Here is a 24,803-nt window from a genome sequence, read left to right as displayed (position 1 = left end):
TAACCTGGAGTTTATTAAGAGCGTTATGCTGTCTCAACTAGATGTAGGATCCTGTGAGTTGCCTTTGGTGTCCTGCAGGGGGCGCGCTTGTTTGTGATTACTACTATAGAACGAGCTGCTGCAGAATGAGTGTGTGTTTGTGTGTGAAGGAATTAACCCGCAGTTCATCCACCGCTGCAGCAGATGTGCATCCCACCGCATCACCCAGGTTAGATATCTATCTATCTATCTATCTATCTATCTATCTATCTATCTATCTATCTATCTATCTATCTATCTATCTATCTATCTATCTATCTATCTATCTATCTATGCTTATGTCTCTTCATTTTGTGTGTATGTGCACTCGATATTTATTTAATCAAATGAATATGTTGCTTGATATCAAAAATGCACGGAAAACAAATCATTATTTTTTGCATTAAATGAACTAAAAGTATTTCTGCTGGAAAAGTGACCATTAGATGTTTTATGTTAATAATATTAATTTATTCAGTACCTGAAAAAAAAAAAAAAAAAAACCTTAATGAACTCTTACTTTGCATATGAGTTTATTTAGTGTTTTAGTGTCTTTGTGACAGCATAGGAATGTAGGCTATCCGGTTCAGGTAAGCAGCTTGTTTTGGTAGAGCGAGGACTGTGATTGGCTCATATCTGTGAGTGACAGCTGGGAAGCATCTGTATCTAACCCTGCCCATCCTCTCGCTGCTGCAGTATGTGAATGGACGCAGGCACAGCTGTAGCCAGCTCTGAGAAGCCAGAGAGTTCAGCTGCTGTCTCTGTGCCCGTCACACCGGGTGCCATGGCAAAGGGGGAGAAAGCCCGGGTCACATCAGGGGATAAAGTCATGATGAAGCACTCTGAAAGTTCTTTCACCAAGATACCACCACAGGTAAGGCAATGTGATGCTCACTTCTTTCTCTTTTTTCTGTGTTAAACTGTGAGCTATGTGCAAATTGCAGTGTCTTTTTAAATCAGCTTGCAATCTAAATGTATATCAATGAATGGTCAAGTAAAAAATAATTAATTAATTATTTTTTGAGTGTAAAAATAACAGTATCAACTGTATTGTGGACTTTGGAGTTGATGAACACTCAGTAGGGGGGAACAGGTGCCAATATACACGTATTTGTGTTATGATACCGGTCTGAACGTTTCTGGATCTGTACGTTATGAAAGTATGTGGAATGGCATGTTTTAATGAGCACATGGAATGTTTGTGTGGAATGGGTGCTTTACCAACACACATGCCCAAAGGCTGCTTAGGCGTAGCACTGACAGGCAGACAGTTAAACCCACAAGTACATACTGCTGTAAAGACACAAACTGTATTTTTAAGTTGTATATTACAAGATTACATTTGAGTTTAACCATTGCACCAGTCAAAAAATCACTTCTGTAATCAGAACTGAATTCCTTTCACAGCCACAGACTACAGTGTATTATCATCTGGGTTAGAAATAGATATAATGTGCATTGAAAGTAAATGAAAAGCTTGTCCCTGTCATTATCACAATTGAGTGTTATAGATTAAGTATATGAATATTTGAGTTTTTGGAGAGATCACTGTAATAATTGCTTGCTTGCATGTTCCTTGACATGTAAATGCAGTCAGACAGCAAATATTGGCATTTTTTTCTATTAAAATTAAAGATAGCATAATATTTGTAGACAGATCTGGAAGCAATATGACCTTCATCTGTGAAAAAAAAAAAAAAAATGTCAGGGATGATCTGTCAAGTGAAATAAAGTCTGTGCTGTTCTTCTGCGCTGACCCTGAAAATGGCAGACGTGTGTCAATAATGTATGGAAAACACACTAATGGAGCTCTTGTTCTCACGCACGCCTTTACAAAAAGGAAAGACGGAGACTCTCATAGTGGAAGGTTAAAGATTTAAAGTTGAAATGGAAGGGGATTCACTTTTAGCATGGATTTTTTTTGGACATGTTAACGATAATACCTTTGTTATACTGTATCTTAACCACAGTATTGTTTGAAATAGCTTGTAAATAATTATCATGTAGCATGATGATGGTAATCATTTAGTAACATGGTATATATATTAAAGTACCATGGTATTACCTGATACTATCACTGTACCACTACAAAAGTAAAGGCTGCCTCAAGAAAATTGTATTACTTCTCAAACCTTTTGTGAGATTTACTATGGATTCATGTGATCACCAATGTGAATGTCTTGATAAAGAGCTATTATGTTACTATGGTTAACTTGACTCTCGGGCGTGTTTGTACAGACCAATGTACCAGTTGTTTCATGCAGTCTGAATCCACTGAGACTCCATCAGAGAACATTTGCCTCAAAAGTCATGAAAAAATTATTGCTACACTTGCGTGTCTGGGTTTTGCAAGCTTGATATTGTTTTTCATACTCTTTGCACAAGAAAAAAAAATCGCATTCAGATTGGAGGTGAAAGTCCAGGGTCAATTTGACATTGCAAGTGTAATGATAAAATGCATTTTTTAAATCCCGCTGGGCATGAAGCCATAAACCCTTTATTATATCATCTAGATTCATCCTCACGCAAACATACACAGGGAAAAGCAGCTTAGAGCAGCAACTCTGAGAAAGTAGGCTAAGCACAAAGAGTGTAGTTGAATCTCACAAACATCATGGAGTCATCATGGGTCCGAGTCACATTTCACCCGTAAAAATCAGATGGAAAAAAGAGACAATTTTTTTGATTATTAAGCATGTTTCCCTCTTAAAATATGTGCTTATTATCATGAAAATAATGTCACTATATATATGTTTAACTGCTTGTTTAAAGGCACACTGTGTAGGAATTTCTCCCATCTAGCGGTGAAATTGTATTTTGCATTCAAACGAATAGTGCTCTCTAGCGCTTCGTTTTTTCAAATGCGTGTTGCAACTACGGTAGCCGTTATGTACCAAGAAGCTATGGCAACATGTCTTCCAATAGCACTTCATCGAGTTTAACTATACATGTTCTACTGCAATGCTGCCTATATAATGAATTACACAACCAAGCAATGAAAAAAAGCTTACCGTTGTAGACCGTAACATTGACTTAACTGTCGAGAAGAAAGCAGGCAACTTCAGTCCCTTTCAAAGTCTTTCTCCTTCATTAGCTCTTTCCAACTGGGAAAAGCTATCCCAATATTTACCCTCGTTTTTTGAATTGGCCGGTCACGTTTCCTTTTAAATTAAATTTTCTGCTTTTTTGGCGACGAGGATTCCTTCTCCGGTGGCTCGCCATAAGTATGATCCTGCATTATGAAGTACCGTGCAGTGCAGCCTTTTAAATTTGTACAAGCGCCTCTCACTGATCTCCTTGTCCGTTTCAACTGGTTTCAGTCACGTGACGCTGGCTCTGAATGAAAAAGCGTTGTGGAAGCGCGTTGAGGTAGCCTAGTGCTTTTTGTCCCTCTCTGCTATTATAGTTTTTCAAAATGGCTGAACGACATGGAAGCCTCCTTGGACTTACCCGTCCAATGTAAATAAAGATAAGAGATTCTTCGCTTACGAGGATAAGTCAGATCATTGGCAGAGGTAACTTTACACCAATGAGGACATATTTATGAATAAAGACATTGATTTTAGCTAATAAAATACTTTAAAAACGACACAGTGTACCTTTAACGCAAATATCTAATCAGCCAATCACATGGCAGCTACTCAAGGCACTTATGCATGTAGACATGGTCAAGACGATCTGCTGAAGTTCAAGCATCAGAATGACGATTTAAGTGACTTTAAACGTGGTATGGTTGTTGGTGCCAGATAGGCTGGTCTGAGTACTTCATAAACTGCTGATCTACTGGGTTTTTCACGCACAACCATCTCTAGGGTTTACAGAGAATGGTCCAAAAAAGAGAAAATATCCAGAAGTTCTGTGGGTGAAAATACCTTGTTGATGCCAGAGGTCAGAGGAGAATGGCCAGACTGAATTGAGCTGATAGAAAGACAACAGTAACTCAAATAAACACTTGTTTCAACCGAGGTCTGCAGAAGAGCATCTCTGAATGCACAACACATTGAACCTTGAAGCAGAGGAGCTACAGCAGCAGAAGACACACACCGGTGTCACTCCTGTCAGCTGAGAACAGAACACTGAGGCTATAATTCACCAGTATTGGAAAATAGAAGATTGGAAAAACATTGCTTGATCTGATGAGTCTCGATTTCTGCTGCATCAATCAGATGGGAGCGTCAAAATTTGGTGTAAAGAACATGAAAGCATGGATCCATCCTGTCTTGTATCAACGGTTCAGGCTGGTGCTGGTAGTGTAATGGTGCATGTGAGGATATTTTCTTGACATCAATTGAGCGTTGTTTAAACACCACAGCCGACCTGAGTATTGTTGCTGACCATGTCCATCTCTTTATGACCACAGTGTTCCCATCTTCTTCTAATGGCTATTTCCAGCAGGATAACACGCCATGTCACAAAGCTCAAATCTTCTTAAACTGGTTTCTTGAGCATAACGTTGAGTTCACTTAACAGTCACTAGATCTCAATCCATTAGAGCAGCTTTGGGATGTGCTGGAACGGGAGATTCACATCATGGATGCGCAGCCGACAAATCTGCATGAACTGCATGATGCTATCGTGTCAATATGGACCAAAATCTCTGAAAGAAAAGAAAAAGTTTCCAGCACCTTATTGAATCTATACCACAAAGAATTAAGTCAGTTCTGAAGGCAAAAGGGTGTTCAACCCGGTACTAGCAATGTACCTAATGAAGTGGCCGGTGAGTGTATTAGAAGAATAATACGTTTCTAATTTAGATTTTGGGGTAAAATATGTCCCAAACGTGTTCTTGACAAGCTTTGTGAGACAAAATTCCAAAAGGAAAGTTTGGTCCTCATGTCAGCTGTATATTTAATCTGTCTTCCCACACTTCTGTGCTGCTATCATGCTTTTGCTGTTTTCAATCTGTGAGGAAGTCAGATATTTTGTGTCTCAACTCAACGACTTCCTGTTTGTGTCTATCATGATAACAGCAGCAAAAATAAACTTTGTGAGAATTCGAGCGATCCATGATGCTATAGTGTTGTGGATGGTCTCCGGGCGGGGTGTGTTGCGACGTTGTCTACCAATCCAAGTCAACAGATCCCACAATAAGATTTTCTGAGTCCTTTGTTCAATGTACACTTCCGTTCAAAAGTTTTAGAGGTGGTTACGTTTTTTTTAAAAATTTGTTTGTTTTAAAAGACATTAATAGTTTTATTTAGCAAGGATGAAATTGATCAAAAGTTACAGTAAAAACTTTTATATTGTTACAAAAAATTATATTATTTTATAATAGAATATATTATATTATTATAATTTTATATTGTAATAATTCTATTTCAAATAAATGCTGAATAAAAACATCATGTTTTCAGCATTGATAATAATCAGAAATGTTTCTTGTGCAGGATATCAGCATATTAGAATGATTTCTGTAGGATTGTGTGACACTGAAGACTGGAGTAATGATGCTGAAAATTCAGTTTGTATCACAGAAATAAATTATACTTTAAAATATATTTAAAATTGGAAACAGAAATTTTAAATCGCAATAGTAGGCTACTTTACAGTATTATTGTGTTTACTTTATTTCTGATCCAGTAAATGCAGCTCTGCCGATAAGGGATTTGTGCTAAAAACCTTTCTGACCCCAAACTTTTAAACGGCAGTGAAAGTCTGATTTTCTTTTTGCAATTTTTTTAACATCTGACTGCTGAAAATCATCCATTTGTTCCAAAAAGTATTAGCATACCTCATGCCAGTATTTTTGTCTGGTTTTCCATTAAAAATATAAAAGTATTAATATTAGTGCTGTCAAATCGATCAATCATGATTAATCACATCTAACATAAAAGTTTATATATACATACTATACATACATTTATTTGTACAAACTTACATACAAACTTTTATTATACATGTATATTTACAAGTGAGGTTTATGCTTTAAAAAAAGGGGAAAACTATTTGCCAATGTGTTAAAAATAAGAAAAATGTAATTTAAAGCCAGTTTTTATTTTATTTTGTACACTTCTGCTTCTCAAATATATTAGTTTTAAGAGTGTTGTGATATTCTTATCAGAAAACAAGACAAAAGTACTGTTTGTTTTTTTTCACAACACTTTGTACTGGTTTGTTCAGCTCACAGTGTGCAATAGTGATGCTTAACAGATAAACCAGAATTAGAGCAGTATCTGCCTATAAGCTCACAATCTTCCTGATTCATTTCACACTTTAGCACCATCAAATCCTCTTACTTTTCCTCTTTTAGAGGCATAATTGTTGTTCAGTAGCATCAGAATTTAGATTATACAGACTTGGGTGAACTCTCTGATCTTTTGATTTTCTTGCCTGAGTGATCCGAATAATTACATTTTAACATCCTAAATTGTGATTTCAGAAGTCATTCATCTTTTTTTCATCATGGTGAAGTTAAGAACGTGAGGGGGGAATTCAGTGAGTTAATTACAGCATCTTTTGAAGAGCGATCGGTCCTGCCCTCTGTGGTTGTGTTTTTTGCGAGGGTACCCAGAGTGCACGTTGGCTTGGAGACGCCAAACACCGGCTTTGATTGAGCGGATGAATGAGTTAACAACTCAAAGAGGAGTGTTTGACTTCTGTAGTATTTTCAGCACCAAATGTCTGTCTGACTGTCTCCGAGATCTCTCTCATAAATATATGGCTCTAAGCGGCGGTTTGACTTCCCTTTTATGTGTTGAAAGGATCTCCCCTCCGTTTTCTACTCACACACCGCACATATGCAGACACACACACACACACATACACATACACACCCTCAAAAACACACATTTACTCTGCCTTATCCACAGAGTTTTCCAAGGGATGAGTGTCATTTTTAATGTGTGAAACACTTTACATTCAGAAAGCCACTCAAAACGTATGCATTTCTTTAATCATTTCGGTAAAGAGAAGTCACTCACTACACCCGTGTTGCTTCCATTGTGTCATTGCCGGGTTCCTTTGAATGGCAAGTGCAGTTAAGTGATGTGATTTCATTTTAAAGGAATAGTTCCACTAAAAATGAAAATTCTTTATCATTTACTTACTCTCATGTCGTCCCAAATCTGTTTATTTTCAACTTTAGAGAACGTTTAAAAGTAACGTTTCCATATTGTTCTCAAAGAACGTTACATTTACATGTAATCATTTAGCAGATGCTTTTGTCCAAAGCGACATACAATTGAGGAGAGCAATAGAAGCATTTAAACCAACAATAGAGAAACACTATGCAGGTTCTGTCTCAGTTAGTCTAGCACAGAACATTAAAGGGTAACTCTCACCAAAATGCAACCTAGGGTCTTTTTGTTAATCTACCCGAGGCGAACTTTCGTTTAAAAGCATAATTAGAATGGAAATGCCACTTTTAAGTTTGACCGTATTTTTGTTTTCGGTCAAATTGCCTTTTGAATGGGAGTGCTTGGGCCACTACTATGATAGCATCAAAAATGGCTATTTTTAAAACACTAAGAAGGCTCGACACAACATGAAACTTTGCTCGGAGTGTCACCAGGGGCTCTACACATGCACTCCAGCATTGAGATCATTGTTTGTGTACACAGAGTTTACTAAAAAGAAAGATTTTGAACAACTCACTGTTGTGTCCGCCGGCATTTTGACAGTCAAAAATAGTCGATCTCCGAGTGCAACGTAACAGGGAGGAGAGTAAAGATGGAAAGCTCCTAAAGCTTAGTGGATAATTTGTTGTTTTGTCGTTAGTGAAAATCAATATTGACCTTATAGGATGCTCATATAAGAAGCAATACTAAAATTCAGAGTCACTTCATTCACATTCGGAGATCGACTATTTTTGACTGTCAAAATGCCGGCGGACACAGCTACAGTGAGTTGTTCAAAATCCTCCTTTTTAGTAAACTCTGTGTACACAAACAATGTTCTCAATGCTGGAGTTCATGTGTAGAGCCCCTGGTGATACTTCGAGCAAAGTTTCATGTTGTGTCGAGCCTTCTTAGTGTTTTAAAAATAGCCATTTTTGATGCTATCATAGTCGTGCCCCAAGCACTCCCATTCAAAAAGCAATTCGACCGAAAACAAAAATACGGTCAAACTTAAAAGTGGCGTTTCCATTCTAATTATGCTTTTAAACGAAAGTTTGCCTCGGGTAGACCCTAGGTTGCATTTTGGCGAGAGTTACCCTTTAATGTTCACATAAAAAAAAAGTTTTTTGAAACGTTTAAAAAAACTGGATGTTTTCAATGTTCAGCGAACATTCATTTCAATTATTTTCATAACCTAATGGGAATGGTAGCACAACATTCTTAGAACATATTTTTTGTTACCTGCGACTGTAAAAAAACAAACACAGATGTAGAAGCACAGAAAAGCTAATGGTAATTTTCTTGACATCAGTCAAAAGTTTACAGACATTTTCTTTAACCCTAAGAAACAACACTTTATAATGTGTAATTCAAAATATGGGGACATTTTTACAGACACTTTTATTACAGACTTTTTTCCCTTCTTTAAAGAACTATATAGCAATTTAAGAAATATATACTGAAAAAATCATTCCTTGAAAGAAGCTTTGAAGAACCGTTATTTTAAGGGTGTTCTCTGTGATCAAATAGCCTGTCACTCACAGCAGTGGAAGCATCTGGATTAAATATTTCCTGTGGTTTCGGGACTGAGGGTCCTTCGAACTATCCCACCCACGTAATGGAGAAAACAGAAACTCTGAACCGACTGCTCAAAGACAGATGCTGTGATTATCACCTAAAAACCTCAATAAAGGAACTCCTAGAACCTAATGAAGTACTGACCGACTACATCAAATCCAGAAAAATTACTTTGAAGAAATTGAAAATTAAAAGGTGAAAACACCATTATATAATTCACAGCACATTATTTGAGAGATTTAACTATTTGCATGTTTATGGTGGTTTTTATGGCTCTGCTGCTACTATCAATATAAGGTGGAAAATTGTGTGTGTATGTATATATATATATATATATATATATATATATATATGTACACAAATTATATTAAATAGAGAGAGAGAGAGAGAGCGTCAACATCAAAGAAAATGATTGCTGAATAAAAAATGTAAAAAAATGACTGAATAAATAAAGAAATATTTGAAAATGAAACTTGCAATGGCACAGTAAGAATGGAGCAGCTTCCAAATTTAACCTTATAAACACAGGATGGCCTTGCACTCTCCAAAAAACACAAAAAAAACAGTATTTGTGGTGGTTGCATCTATTTTTCTGACCCCAAGACTTTTTATTTCAGACTCATCTGGATCAGAAACTCACTGTTTGTAGCAAGCTATGTTTCGCCATCGGAGGAGCACCGAATCAGGTCGCCGGGAGCGCAACAGCATTCTTCCTTCAGATATATCTACTTGACATTGCACAGGTGAGATCTCTGGGTATTTTAATAAAATATGAAGCCACACTGTAAAAAAATAAATGGAGAACTTGAAAATCCAAGGCAACTTGAGCTCTCTCAACTCTTTTTTTGTCAATATTTTAATTTTATTTGTTCATTCTCTAAATGCAAAATGCCTCATTCAGCCAATACATTTGTCAAGACAACAACAGATTTCTTGTTCTTATTTTCATTTAATAACGAGATAATTGTGTTGTTATAATAGCCATATACAGTAAATGGTCTTATAGGATACTTAACATGTTTAGTGAACTATGTAGGATGACTGTTCTTCTACACAAAGATAGCAAAGCAAAGATATCCAAAATATAGTTTTAAATGGTTGAACATACTGTAGGCCTCAACACTTGACACACAAACCTCACAAACAGTGACAATCAACAAATGGAAAATGATGGGAAAAAAAATCTATACATTTATTCAGAGTGCAATGCATGCTGGGAACTCACAAATGTTTAACATTTCAGCAATATGAAATTCTTTGTTCAGACAACTCGTTTTGCCTAGTTGGGACAACACTTGGTGCAATCCTGTTGGTCTGACATGGGTTTTTGTGTAATTTCAAGAAAATTGCATTTCTTCGTTTTTGAGACTCGGAAGGTTTCGGAAACTAGGCTTTTTTACTGTAATGTAATACTTGAGGATAGGATTTTTAATAGAGCATATTAATCACAGAATAGCACCCTATTCATTATTTGATTAATTGAAACAGAAGCCAAAAATAATTCAACTTGTGTTAATGATTCTGCTCTTGTTCTGATTTGCAAGAACCACACAGTATGAATAAAACATAAGGTTTGATGGTATTTATTAATGTAGGCCTAGATGTTCACTTTCTCTTCTCCTGACAGATTAACCCGTTCCAGGCCTCCATGGTGTTGTTCGTCGGTAAGGCTTGGGGGGCAGTTGCTGACCCCATTGTGGGATTCTTCATTACCAAGAGTAAATGGACAAAGATTGGACGACTCATGCCATGGTGAGTGACGTATGAGAACTGGTGAATGAAGCAGTGTGTTTGAAAGTGCACCTATTGTTTTTCTCATACTAAAGGCATGCCATTCATGTTAAATTATTTTTTATGTATTGCTTCCTGATGGGAAAGGCAAGAATATTCAAATATTAACATAGAAAATCAGAGCAAGTCTGCAGATTTTCAGCAGTTAAAACATTTTTTTACAGAAAATAATGGGCATAGAATCCGATTTGTAGCATCCAGTTGAAGAATTTCAAACAAGTGTATGATGCCTAGTGTTTTAATATCTGTTCAGATGTTGTGTAGTTGTGTATTCCTGCCTTTAATTCAGGATTTAGTCGAAATAGCACTAGCCTATATTCAAACAAATTACATCTAAGCAAGTAACAAACAGGTTTCTGAAGGTTGAAGGCTTCTTAAAATGGGCTTGTGGATGTCTCAGGAGATTAAAGTGACGACATGCCCAAGATGTGAGTGGACAGGAAGTTCTGATTACACTCTGATGTGACATCATAGTGTCCGGGAGGAAGTAGTTAGGGTTTGTTTTCAGAGAATCACTGCAGAACATCTCAGCCATGCCCATGTGGGCCTTCTGGTGTGTCTCAGTGTTTATTATGCTAAAGCCGTGCCAACACAAAGACAATATGTTGATTTACAGATTCCACATTCTCTTTTAAAAGGGGGAATTCTGCTAAATTACTCATCCTATCGGCATCACGCTTGAAATTTCTTCTCTGATGCTTCTTTTGGTTTTAGTTACGTAGTCATTGTGATTTTCTTAAAGCACAGGTTTTTGACCTCTTTTAACTCTCATGTTAATGTTGTGGAAGCTCAGTGCAGCTCTTAACGTTTATCGGACACTTAAATCTAAATCTCTTTCTTTGACGTACAAAGAAATTATGTAATACCACAAACATATAAAGTCTGTTCCAGAAACAGGGAAGTTGTGAGTAAGCTGAGTTATAGAAAAAAAACTTCTTCTTTTTTTATTTGTATGCATTTTTGGGGTAACACTTTCATTACGTTCATTAAAAACGTTTAATTTTTTCTTTTCTTTTTTAAATCTGGAAAGATATATTTTAATGTTTAAAAGATCTTGTATCGTTTTATTATATATTTTTTATATGTTTTATTGTTCTTTTTTGTGTGTACAGTCCCAAAGTCCCAAAATTTTTCTTTTGAACTCATATTTTTAAGTAAATTTCACATGTATGGAATTAAGTAAAAACTGCTTAACTAAGTTATGTAGAATTAACAACAATAAGTCAATTTAACTTGGCCAGTTAGACTTTGTTTCAACAATTTCTGCCCCAGTGAATGATCGACAGTATTAGAAAGTTCAGTAGGTTTTACTTAATTTTATAACTTTGATACTTACTCGAAGCACCATTTTAAACATAACAAACAATTCCAAATAAAATATACTTTAATTTCTACTAGCTTGAATTGAGTAATAATATAAAATGTACTTCTTCTTTTTTTTCCTTCAATGTAGAAATTACATTAGTTTTTTTCTATAGTATTTACTTCAACACAGAATCATTTTTATCAGTGCATTTTAACTAGCGGTCTCAGACTTTTTTCCCTCAGGTTACTTTGCTCCCAAAGTTAAAATATCAGGTCATCTCACATTCACATTCAGCACCTTACATAGTCAAGTCAAGTCAAGGCACCTTCATTTATATAGCGCTTTTAACTATATAGCTTGTTTCAAAGCAGCTTTACAGTGATAATAGGAAATTGTAACAGAGATTGTTTTGGCTTTACAGCAGCTCCTAGAATAAATTTATTGTCCAGCTAAATTTAGTTTTGATTGATTCACTTCCATTGCAAAGATCATTAGTTATTAACTTAGGGGCCGCTAACATGACACCGTTCTAACAGAAAACCCTTAACGCGCTCCTGCCCGCTCATCCGCACAAAACAGTGCCTGGTGGCTCGAGAACGCAAACCTTGAAATAGGTTACAAGGTGCAAGCCTTTTTTTTTATCTCTGCGCAAGCTTTAAAAACGCAAACCTGTGAAAACCATGTCGGCGTGCACATGCGTATTACGTGTTTAGCCTACAGGTATCCGCGTTTGAATATATATGTGTGCTGGCGTGTAGTCTTGTACTTTCTTTACAAATTGACCTCAACAAATTACTTGTCTGGCCTTAAAAATGTATAATACAGAATTATTTATCACTTCCGCATATTCATGTGAACTGGAATCAGTTTTATCTGTACAGAGGTAAAGGGAAGGAGAAGGAGGCCTTCACAGGGGAGAGACTAGTTGATACTTCAGGACTGCGTTGTCGTTGTGTCCAGGCTCAGGTCCTTCATCAGATCTGGATACGGTCTGGATCCGGCGGACTGCGGTAAACCTCGGGATAAACAGAGAGACTAATATTAGCGTAGATGCCATTCTTCTTATGATGTAACGAGTACATCAGGATTTATGGGGAATGTTCCCGGTTCCCGGCTGACCTAATCTGTGCAGCCTAACATTGAATTTTAGAAGTTTATAATGTGTTATGTGTATGCTAGGTCAAAGAGATGTGTCTTTAATCTAGCTTTGAACTGACAGAGTGTGTCTGCTTCCCGGACAATGTTAGGAAGACTGTTCCAGAGTTTTGGTGCTAAATAGGAAAAGGATCTACCGCCAGCAGTCGATTTTGATATTCTAGGTATTATCAACTGGCCAGAGTTTTGAGATCGCAATAGACCTTGAAGGACTATAATGCGTTAAGGGCTCGCTCAAGTACTGGGGAGCTAAACCATTAAGTGCTTTGTAAGTAATCAGCAATATTTTAAAATGTATATGATGTTTAATAGGCAGCCAATGCAGTGTTGACAGAACCGGGCTAATATGGTCATACTTCCTGGTTCTGGTAAGAACTCTAGCTGCTGCGTTTTGGACCAGCTGTAGTTTGTTTATTAAGCGTGCAGGGCAACCACCCATAAGAGCATTACAATAATCTAGCCTTGAGGTCATGAACACATGAACTAATTGTTCCGCATTTGTCACTGAGAGCATATGACGTAATTTAGATATATTTTTAAAATGGAAGAATTAAATGAAAGATTGGTATCAAAGAGCACACCCAGGTTCCGTACCGTCTGGCTCTCTCCATTCACATGAACCCATCTGTCCTGCTCTCTCTCTCTCTCTCTCTCCTGAACGGTGGCTTCTTTGTGTGTCCGAACAATCAGCAGGGCACACAGAAGTTGCTCCACACTACAGTAGTGGCATCTGGACTGTGCCAGAATTGGCCACTCTCTTTACCTCCCTGTTCTCTGTTGCTTGTTTGCTCACAGTTGTTTATCCTCTGTGAAAGTGAAAAGCAGTGTGGCACAGAGGTCAGTGTGTCCAGGGTAAACTGCTTAGAAAGTCCCTGACCAAACATTGAGGTTTTCTTTACAGGAACAGGGTTGTGATAGTTCTAGAGTTGACAAGGTCACGTAATTTAGTATGAAAGCCAACCACCTGAATTCAGCATTCAGCAACGGTTGCTTTACTGTGGGACAAGTCTCGCTCATGAGTCAAAGAGAGATATGGAAAACAGGGCTATAGACTGTGACTAGTTGTGAAAGCTTTGTGTACGTCCATTTGCGGGTTCGCCAGATTTCTTCTTGTTAGAGCTTGTGCAATGTTTCCTGCAGTGCACACAACAATGAACAGAGTGAGCAGTGATGTTTGATTCATGGAAATTGACTCCTGTAAACCAGTTCTTTTTAATGAACCATAAAAATAAATAAAACAACAACCTTGAACTCACACGTTCACGCCATCCCTGAACGAGTCAGTATTCGGTAAAGATCCGGGAACCCATTCGTTGATGTACATTACATATCTATCTATCTATCTATCTATCTATCTATCTATCTATCTATCTATCTATCTATCTATCAACTCATCTTTACCTGATTAACAAGTAAGGTGACAAACACATTTAATGGTTAATACATGTAAAGGTATTTCAATGTTTTGGCCAAACATTCACATCTGCATACTTTCTTTACATAAAGTATATTTCTTGTACAGCTTTTCCCTTAAGAATCCATGGATAGATTGCACTTTTAAAAAATCTACAAAAGTGTAGAATATATAATTTTGCTGGTATATGGGGATAAATTGCTGAGGGGCACATTCATTTCATTTGAAATCCTCTCAACCCTCCAGCTGAATGCCTCTCTCATAATGGTATGCAAGACTTGTATCAGTATGAATTATATATGGCCAACACATTCCCCACGTCCAGCTTCACTCTGTAAAGACGACTTCGTCAGAATAAGACTGTCGGTGTGCGATTCACTGTTTTAGATGTTCATTCCTTCAGTCTGCTGTAGCGTCCATACAAACAGAGACAACACTGATACACATACACAAACCTGCTATAAATGTGCACTGTAGCTTTAAGATGATACTCAAGCTGCCCTTTGTGGGTTATATTGATTAGTTCAGAAGCTGAAATGGGAGATCAACCACAGGACATCTATTGAAGACAATGTTATTTAGCAAATTTAGCAATGTTATATAGTTCATTTTCCTTTCTAGCACTTCCTGTGACCAGATTACTTTTGCCCGAAATATTGTCCCAAAAACATTTGTTTGTTTTCACATTCTTAATCATGTGCATACTGATAATCATACTCAAATGATCTAATTTATCTATCTATTTAATGTTGTAAAATTGGACATTGGTAGCTCACCATCACTAAATAATAAACAATTTTGGTTGCACTTTGTTTTACAGTATGTGCACTCACGTGTACTTATCCAAGAAAGTACTACATGGGTTAAGGTTAGGTTTTGGGGTAGGTTCAGGATTACTACCTAGTTATTACCTAGTTATTGTAAGTACTATAATAAGTACATAGTATGTTAATTGAGAACAGGGCTATAAAAATAAAGTGCTATTGACATTTTGTCTTTTTACACTTAATTGCATTAAGACTTTTGTGTCCTTTTTCTCCTCCAGGATGGTGGGCTGCACTCCATTTGTGGTGGTCTCTTACTTCTACCTTTGGTTTGTCCCACCTTTTACCAATGGGAGGTTCATCTGGTATCTGGGCTTTTACTGTCTCTACCAAACTCTCATCACAGTAAGTATCCAGCATATTTGCTTTGATGTTCTTAGAGTTGTACTATAATTTAATGGTAAATAATCGTTTATAGATTAACAAGAAAACACATTTCTTTAAAATAAAAATCCTACTGACCCCATTAAACTATTGATAGGTAGTGTATCTGATGCAGTGTTGCTTCTCAAGTAAATTTAATCTGGCTAAAAATGCTTGTCAACAAAATTGAGTGTGGTTATAGCCCAGCCTCTTTGATCTCTGCATGGAGTTTTCCATGATTTATTTGTGTTTCTATCCTTTGTTACTATGGCTTGGCTCATTCTGTCCTCCGTAAAAACCCGCCAATAAGTGCTGGAGTGGGGAAGCCGTTCTGACCACATCGGTTTACGCTGTAATGAAAAGTCATTCTAACTACTTGATAAATACATGGTACAACCTGCCCAAAACCACCAGAGAGGATAAATGCTGCTTTCCTCTTTTAGCGTTCTTCATTGTCTGTAAGCACAAAGCTGAGAAACACCAGCTGCTGTTAGTGTACATGTAGAAGGTTGTAGTACCGGTAGTTTACATGAGTCTAATTTGTCCGTTTTTCATAATTAAGCTTTGGCTTATGTTTAAATAAACCAATCTTCCAGCTACTCAGAATCAAAACCCTTAATGGAAGTCAAATGGACAATATGGGGAACTCTTAAGAAACAGAAGCACCGCTGGTGAAGCACTCTGTAGTTAGATTTATTTTGGTAGCCGTTTGGGCCGTTGGTCTGCCGCAGTGCTGACTTGGCTTTCGTGAGAATTAGAAAAGCTATAGCTGACAGTAGTGCACACTTATAGTAAGCATGCATTGCAATATGTAAGCAAGTTCAAGGAAGGTTTGCTGTACTTTGATAAATATTGATTTTGTACCTCACATTTATAAGTAGCCTACACAGAACATGTTGTTCTTAAAATGAATAGCATTGATTTATGAGCTTCTTTTTTTTTTTTTTTGAATTATATACAACATAATATAAATGGGAAAGATGAGTGGTTATGAAACCACTGATAAATGTACATGCTCTTTTGGATCACTCATCATTTTGCTTGCCTTTTTTAGATCATCACTTATGAGAGCGTACAGAACGCTCCATAATAATAAACATAAAGCTTCCAATTAGAACCAAAAATAATTTTATTGCCTGAACCATAGGTGGTCCTATTTAACCTCCATGATAACTTTTTATTATCAGTTTTTTTTATAAAAACCACTGCTTTAAAAAACCTAGAAACCAAAACCTGGTCTGAAGAAGCTATAATACAGCCAAAATTGAATCTTTGCTCAACCTAAAGCGCAGCAAAAACTTTTAGGAAAGTCTACACTAAATAATTTGTTTATTCACTGGTTTAATATTGAGATTTTTTTCACATTAAGCATATATTTATTAAAATGTATTTAATTTTTTTGTGCAATAATGTATTGCATTTTCATAATACATTAAATGTCAATGTTCAGTTTCCATCTTAATCACTGTTTGTCTTGTATTTTATTCTTAATCTTTCTTGCAGTGTTTTCATGTGCCTTATTCCGCCCTGACCATGTTCTTGAGCACCGACCAGCGAGAGAGAGACTCTGCTACAGCTTACCGTAAGCTCACAGCTACACAGACAACATTGTTCATCTTTGAACCCATGTTTGGATTTGCTCTTGAATATTAACATGTGATTTCATTGTGCTCCAATAATCCTAAAATAAATGCTTGCCAAGTGCTTATGTTGAGAACTGCATATGTTTGAATGTAAAGAATGATTTAACACTTTTCTGCATGCATATGTGCAGGCATGACGGTGGAGGTGCTTGGGACGCTGGTCGGTGCCGCCATTCAGGGTCAGATTGTAGCGAGCGCACACACTCTGAAGCACTGTCCGCATCGGAACCTGACGACTGGTCACCTGGCAAACAGCAGTGGCACAGAGATCATCAGATCCCTGGCGCTATCACAGGACTTCCTGTTTCATGCTGTACGTGTCAGTCACAGTTGTTTAAAACTCACCTAAAAGTGCTCCAGTGAACCACTGCACTTAAAGGAACAGAATTAGCCCATAATTTACTCACCCTCTAGCCATTGTAGGTGTATAAGCCCAAATACAATCTGAGTTATATTAAAGATATCCTGGCTGTTCCAAGCTTTATAATGGGAGTGAATAGAGCCTGAGTTTTTGAAGCTCCAAAAGGTGCATCTATCTATCATAAAAGTAATCCATACGACTTCAGTGGGTTAATAAATGTCTTCTGAAGCGAAGCAATGGGTTTTTTGTAAGACTTTAAATAAGGCTTTATAAAGTTTTAAAAAGATTTACGATAACTTATTCACTATAACCACTGGCTTCCAGCAACGGCTATATATATATATTTATATTCATTAAAACATTTGTTGATATATTCAAATATAATATAATGCAATATGCTTTGATTGTTTTTCCCTGAAATCATCAATCATCATTTCATCCAACCATAAACCCTTCAAAACTTAATTGGGTATGGATTTCTAGAGCTTGACCTTCGGAGGATCAATTTATATTCATCAGAGTCCTCAGAATCAATAAATGGATGTGCTTGTTTTGGGGGCTGTATAACTCTATTTTGAGCCGAGAGCCACTGAGCTCCATGTCAGTCAAAACCGACTTGTGAGTGAACCGACAGGCTTGGCTTGTGGATGTGGCTGAGGGTTCCATAGTGGAAACCCATGATGGAGAACCATGAAGGCCCACAGCTATTTGGAGCTGGACTCTCTGGTTAAAGCTCTCTGAGGCGGTCGGGCTCAATCCAACACGCACCGTGTCACTGCGCATTCTTCTGTGGCCGGGCTGAAAGGCGGTGAGATGGAAGGGCGCGCCAACCGTCTCCTCTGAAACGGCTCTTTTGATCTGGAACAATAATGAAGTGCTTGCCGCGGTCCGTGGAAAAATAGCAAACAATCCTGAGGTTGTTTAGGGCAGAGCAGTTCCTGTTTGGGGGAAATAGATTGAAAAGTTCCTCTTTTCTGGGGTTGCACCTAATTTGAGTTCGCTAAAATTTACAAGACCATACAGTACGAAGTCTGAAGCAGCCACTACACCCAAATTAATATAATGAATTTGGAACATGACAACCATGTACTGGAATAAAACTACAGCCAAAGATTAAGATGTATTAAAGATAGAATTAAATGATAGACAGACGTTTTGCAGGACTGTTTTCTCATGGTCTGTTTCTCTTTACAGAAGGAAGTGTACATGATCGCTGCCGGAGTGATCGGTGGGCTGTTTCTGGTTTGTACGGTGGTCATGTTTCTGGGAGTCAAAGAGAGAGATGGTGAGCATGTGTAATCATGTGGCATACATTTGTTTTGCCACTGCATCCGAATGGAAAAGTTTGCTTGGCTCACCCCAAAAAATTAACAAATTTCCAAATGACTTCCTTCTGTGGAATACAAGAGGAGATGCACGCTGCTCTTTTCTATACAGTCTAAAGAGAAGTTTGGAGTTGTTGATCTTTGTTAAACACACCAAAAATGACTTTTCAGCTATATATCCTATGTTTTCTGAAGATACACAACCATTCAAAAGTTTGGGTTTTGAGATTTTTTATTGCTTGTGAAAGAAAGTCTCTTATGCTCATCAAAGCTGTATTTATTTGGTAAAAAAAAAAAAATACAGTAAAAAAAAATTATTTTTTGAAATATTAATACAATTTAAAATAACTTCTATTTAAATATATATTAAAATAATGTATTCCTGTGATGTAAAAGCTGAATTTTCAGCATAATTACTTCAGTCTTCAGTGTCACATGATCCTTCAGAAATCATTCTAATGGATGATTTGATGCTCAAGAAACATTTCTTGTTGTTATCCTTTTTAAAAACTTCTTCTTTTTTTTGTGGAAATCATGATGCACTTTTTTCAGGATTATTTTTGACGAATAGAAAGTACAAAATAACATTATTTATTTAAAATAGAAATCTCTTGTCACTTATGATCAATTTATGCACCCTTGTTTTTGCATCCATATTGACCCCAAATTTTTGAAGAGTAGTGTGTATGATAGCTTTGTGTGAACAGAACAAAACAGACCAAAATCCATTCACTTATATTCAAATGTGGCATACGCGTCAAGTTTGAATACATGCAAGTGCAAATTATATTTATAAATATAAATTACATAAGTGAATTCTAACTTACACACAAAGCTACCGAATGGCTTCAGAAGACTTATTTTTTTGCACTTTTTTTTCTTTGCTTGAAAGTGTCTTTCACTCTTTAATTATATGGAAAACTGCAGCATAACTATTGTGTCTAAAACATATATTTTTGCGTTTAAATGTGTCATAATAGTGTCACACTGTACCTCAGAAAACATATCTAACTTGTGTTTTCTCCGCTTTTCCATCTGCATTAGATCCCTACGCTACTAAAACGGACAAAGCCATTCCTTTCCATAAGGGCTTTATTTTGGTCATGAAGCACGGGTCTTACCTCACTCTGACGGCAGCTTTCCTTTTCATATCTGTGGCCATCCAGGTAACATACTTTCCCTCCAGTATTTCATTCTACAATAGTTCGTTCAGTTGTATGTAACTGAATTATTATATGTATTAGCAGCATATACAGTTTCATCATGTTTGAAACTGAATACATTCCCAGAATGTAGCCTTCAGGTTTTCTTAAAGGGATAGTTCACCCAAAAAAGGAAAATTCTGTCATTATTTACTCACACTCGTATCGTTCCAAACCCGTGGGCTGTTTGTCAGATGAACATGAAAGTCAAAAACATTCATCTTTGGGTGAGCTATTCCTTTAATCACAGTGTTTTGGGCTGGATTAATTAATGACATCATTATAACTGTATTATATGTCCATTTGCAGTTGATACAAAGTAACTTTGTGCTGTTCTGCACGTATGCGGTGGAGCTTCGAGATCACTTTCAGAACATTGTTTTGACAATTCTGGTGAGTACCTGATAAAGACATGAAAAGCTGACACCACCATGAACTTTATTCAATAAACAGATATTGTTGATGCATATCCATTTCAATTGACCTGTCATCGGTTGTTTGTTTGTTGCTGACGTTGAAATGAAGACAAAGCTCTCTATAATTCTCTAATGTGTGTATCTTGGGTAGACTGAATTTCTCTATCTTCCCAGATGTCAGCAGCAGTGAGTATCCCATTCTGGCAGTGGTTCCTTGAGAAGTTCGGGAAGAAGACAGCAGCATTCTGCGGCATTACAGTAATTGTTACTTTATCAAGTGTTTTTTTCTTAATCAGTGATTTGCATGACTATTCAGTTATAAATGATCAAAGGATACTACCATATTATAAACAGCAATTATTGGGTATTTTTTACTATATAGTGTGTCATATAGCAGTGTTTATTCTGAATGTGTCTGATAATAGTGGCCTAATCAAAATCAATAGTATTCTGCTGGTCATGTGATCTCAGAATTGCAGTCACCATGTTAGGAAACTAGTCTTATTCTGAATAAATGGCCTTTTCTAGACCACTGACCACTGTTATGGTACAACAGGTCTAAAGGCACACCGGGGTAAAAGGCACATTTGACTTAATTCTCTTTTAAACCACTAGATGGCACAACACAGCTCTTTTCTTAGTGGTGAAAATCAAGCTTTTAATGTTGTGTATAAGACAAACCATGTGCAAATTCATAAGTCAGCACCATTGCCGAGTATTTTGTCCTTAAAACTGCAGTGAACCAAAGACTGACTCAAAAGTGCAATTAGAAATTGCTGGTGTTTCTGACGTCACAAACTACCTTGTAACCAATCACGTCAACAAGTGGATCTGAGCTGGTGCGAGTGAGTGGAGGTGGGGCTAATTTGCATATTCATAGAACCGCGCATACTAAATGAGGCAAGGGTGTAGAGTTACATTCAAGCTATTTTAAGGCATACAAAATTATTTTCAAGGAAACAACTTTTAAATATGTAATTTTGGTGATCAAAGATGAGTTTTAAGGTATACAATTATTGACTACAGGGGGACTTTAACAACCGCTTTTGATGATGCACGTGGAAATTTGTCCGAACTTCCGAACTATTGTTGATTTTGCGCTAATTTGATCTAATATTTAATGTTTTTTTTTAAATGTTGTAGATTTATGTAGCAAATGAGAAATGATCAAATTATTGTCTATATTTTGAGACAAAGGTCTTGTTAACTATTTTAGTTTTGTTCAAGGTAATTAAAGCAACAGATGAATATGTAAAAGTATGGTATTTGGGGTAAAAAGTGCTTCTGTTGAGGCTAAAGGCACAATAATTAACATGATAATAAACAGCCAGCTGACTTTTCCATTTGTTGACATGACTTGGTTAGATTCAGATGGTAAATTTATATTAAGTTGGGTGTCCACCTTAGAGATAATCACCATATTTATAATGAAACCATCATTTAAAAATATGTCATTAATCGTATCATATAATAAAATATCATATTTATTTGTTATAAAGATTTTTTTTAATTATTATGGGATCTCATTCAATGCTTTCATAATCTTTTTGAAATAATTTTGTTTCTCTGTTTTTTAAAATCAACATATTTTAAAGACAGTATATTTATTAAGCAAAAATGAATTATTTTATTTATCAAAATAAACCAAAAACAGTACAAACTTTGCTAAAGTGATTGTTTTGAACAAATATGAGCTTAGACATTATTAAAAACATATTATTTTAGCTAAAGTATTTGTATCAATAGTTTGTGCCTTTTGCCCCATGCTAGTTTTACCCTGTGTGTGGGTACATTTATACATTTATACGATTTTTAAACAAGCAAACTGCTTTTATGATTTTTTTTCACACAAAATCTGTTGCTCCATCAATGCTCAATAAAAACAGATATATTTTTTCATCCACTATGGAAGTAGTGCCATTTTAAAATGTTTATCAAATGCATTATACATTTCTGGAGGTTAAAAGCATACTCATTGCAACTTTAAATGATTTAATGCCTATGTTTGAAACAGTGGATCATGCCGTTCACGGTGATGCTGGTGTTCATCCCTAATCTGATAGTGGCATATGTTGTGGCCGTATCGTCTGGGCTTAGTGTGGCTGCTTCTCTCTTGTTACCATGGTGAGTCTTCCAAACCGAAATATAATACTGCACTATTCATAAACAAAGAATATGCATCCAATACTTTGTGTTTTTTGTGTTCACAGAATAATGCGTAGATTAGTTTTTGCTGTGTCAATGAAAAAAAAAGCAGCGGCAATGAAAAGAGCAGCATTTTCTTCAAAATGTAGTATAAATATAGTTTATGTCATGCATTTAAAGTTGGGTGATAGTTCACCCAAAAATGAAAATTCTGTCATTATTTTATTCCCTTAGTAGACTAAGGGAAGTAGACTATCACTGCTTGCGTTTCATGCCGACTTTAAAAGTGATCCATAAAGAACGTATTATAGCGTTTATTTTATCCGGCCAAGCTTTAACTATCATATATAGGTTTAATAACCAGTAATCTCCAAATAACAGGTTTCATGACAGGGTCATGCTATTTTTTGGTTTTTAAAGATAGACTCTGCTTGATTGGAAAGGCCCCAAATGAGCAAATTGCAGTTTTTATGTGCCGTCTACAAAGAGGATTTGGCTTTATGGTACCAATGTCAATGTTTAATACGAGATGATGAATGATGCCTCTGCCGTGTTGTGTTTCCTGTTGCTCAGGTCAATGCTACCAGATGTAGTGGATGACTTCAGACTGGCAAACCGCAACTCGAAGGGACACGAGGCGATCTTCTACTCCCTATATGCCTTCTTCACAAAGTTCGCTGCAGGCATTTCTCTTGGAGTGTCCACACTCTGTCTACAGTGAGCACTCTTTCATTACTCTGGAAATAATGATTCATGACAGACCACTGGTGTAAACACTGTAATATTAAGAATTTGATCTTTTTCTTTGCTCATTGACATTTGGAAACCGGTCAGTAAATTAGTAAATGCATGATTATTTTTGTGCAGCATATCCCATGAAAGCTGAATGCACAGTTGTTGGTGTTGTAGGTTTGCTGGTTATGACACAGGAGCGTGCAGACAGCCCCCTCCAGTGGTCTACACACTGAAACTGCTCATCGGCGCCGCCCCGGTGGCCTGTATCACCACAGGCCTCATGATCCTCATGGTGTACCCGATCAGCGAGGATGTCAGATTACGAAACAAACTCGCCCTGGAAGAGCTCAGGTAATGACCCTGTGTCACATTTCAGGCTTACATATAATCCATATGTATTTAAGTATTACTTAACTATATTAAGTATATATATATATATATATATATATATATATATATATATATATATATATATATATATATATATATATATTACAAAAGTTTGGAGTCTGTATGTTTTTATTCCACAAAGTCACATTAAATTGGATCAAAAGAGACTGTAAAGACATTCATAATTGTACAAAAAATGTCATTTTCAAATAAATGCTGTTATTTTAAACTTTCTATTCATCAGTTTCTGACATTTATAATAGTAGAACATATTGTTACTGTTATCAATGGTTCCGTTTGTGAAAAGCAAAAATAAAGTACCGTACATAAAACCTTTATTTTTATCACAGTTTCCACTCAAATATAAAGAAAAATAATATAAAAAAATTAATAATTTAAAAAAATTAATTAATAATAATAATTTACAATATTACTGTTTTTATTGTATTTTTGATTAAATAAAAATATTTTATAAAACAACTTTTGAACAGTAGTGTGTGTATATATATACAGTATAAAGAAGCATTTTTATGTTTTACAAATTAAATGTTTTATTTTATATATATATATATTTTTTTTTTTTTGGCATATATTATATATAATAAAATGTATATATGTAATTTATTTTTCAGAAGCCAGAGCATAACCTGCAAATCTCTCAGAGTTGATCTGAACAGTGCGTAACGTCCTCAAACAGCAGATCCTGATATTCCAGCCCAGTGCTGGGATGAGTTGTGTTGGTGTATATTACACTGTGTGAGATTTATAATATGTTTTAATGTAAACATTTCAGTTTGTTTCTGTATTCAGTCTGTTTCTGTATTTTCACACGAACATATAGCCACATATATCTAATTTATACACATGACATGAATGGATTATATATCATTATATATATATATATAAGGATTTCCTGAGGGAAAATATACTGATAATATATTAAGATGTTATAGTGATTATAAATATTTTTAATCGACTTGATTCCAGGATGAATAAAAAATGGTGCTGGTTCACGTCGCTTCAACATATTTCAATTAATAAAAATAAAATATACAATAATGATAATAAAAAGTATTGAATAT

At 36.0% G+C, this 24,803-nt stretch overlaps 1 protein-coding gene across 1 annotated transcript; it reads left to right on the top strand.

Annotated features, from left to right (window-relative positions):
- Positions 1-104: 104 nt before the first annotated feature.
- mfsd2b (MFSD2 lysolipid transporter B, sphingolipid) lies at positions 105-24,803 on the top strand. Its single transcript, XM_084091838.1, has 15 exons — positions 105-208; positions 715-892; positions 9,269-9,394; positions 10,279-10,403; positions 15,363-15,486; positions 17,008-17,086; positions 17,279-17,460; positions 18,703-18,793; positions 19,878-19,999; positions 20,345-20,428; positions 20,626-20,709; positions 22,466-22,575; positions 23,170-23,313; positions 23,506-23,682; positions 24,354-24,803. The coding sequence occupies exons 2-15, from the start codon at positions 722-724 to the stop codon at positions 24,403-24,405; spliced, it is 1,671 nt and encodes a 556-aa protein (XP_083947964.1). The 5' UTR covers positions 105-208; positions 715-721; the 3' UTR covers positions 24,406-24,803.

This window comes from Abramis brama (genome assembly GCF_963993115.1).
Source record: "Abramis brama genome assembly, chromosome: 18".
NCBI lineage: Eukaryota > Metazoa > Chordata > Actinopteri > Cypriniformes > Leuciscidae > Abramis > Abramis brama.
Note: the sequence above shows the minus strand (reverse complement) of the source record. Positions and strands in the feature narration are given on the sequence as shown.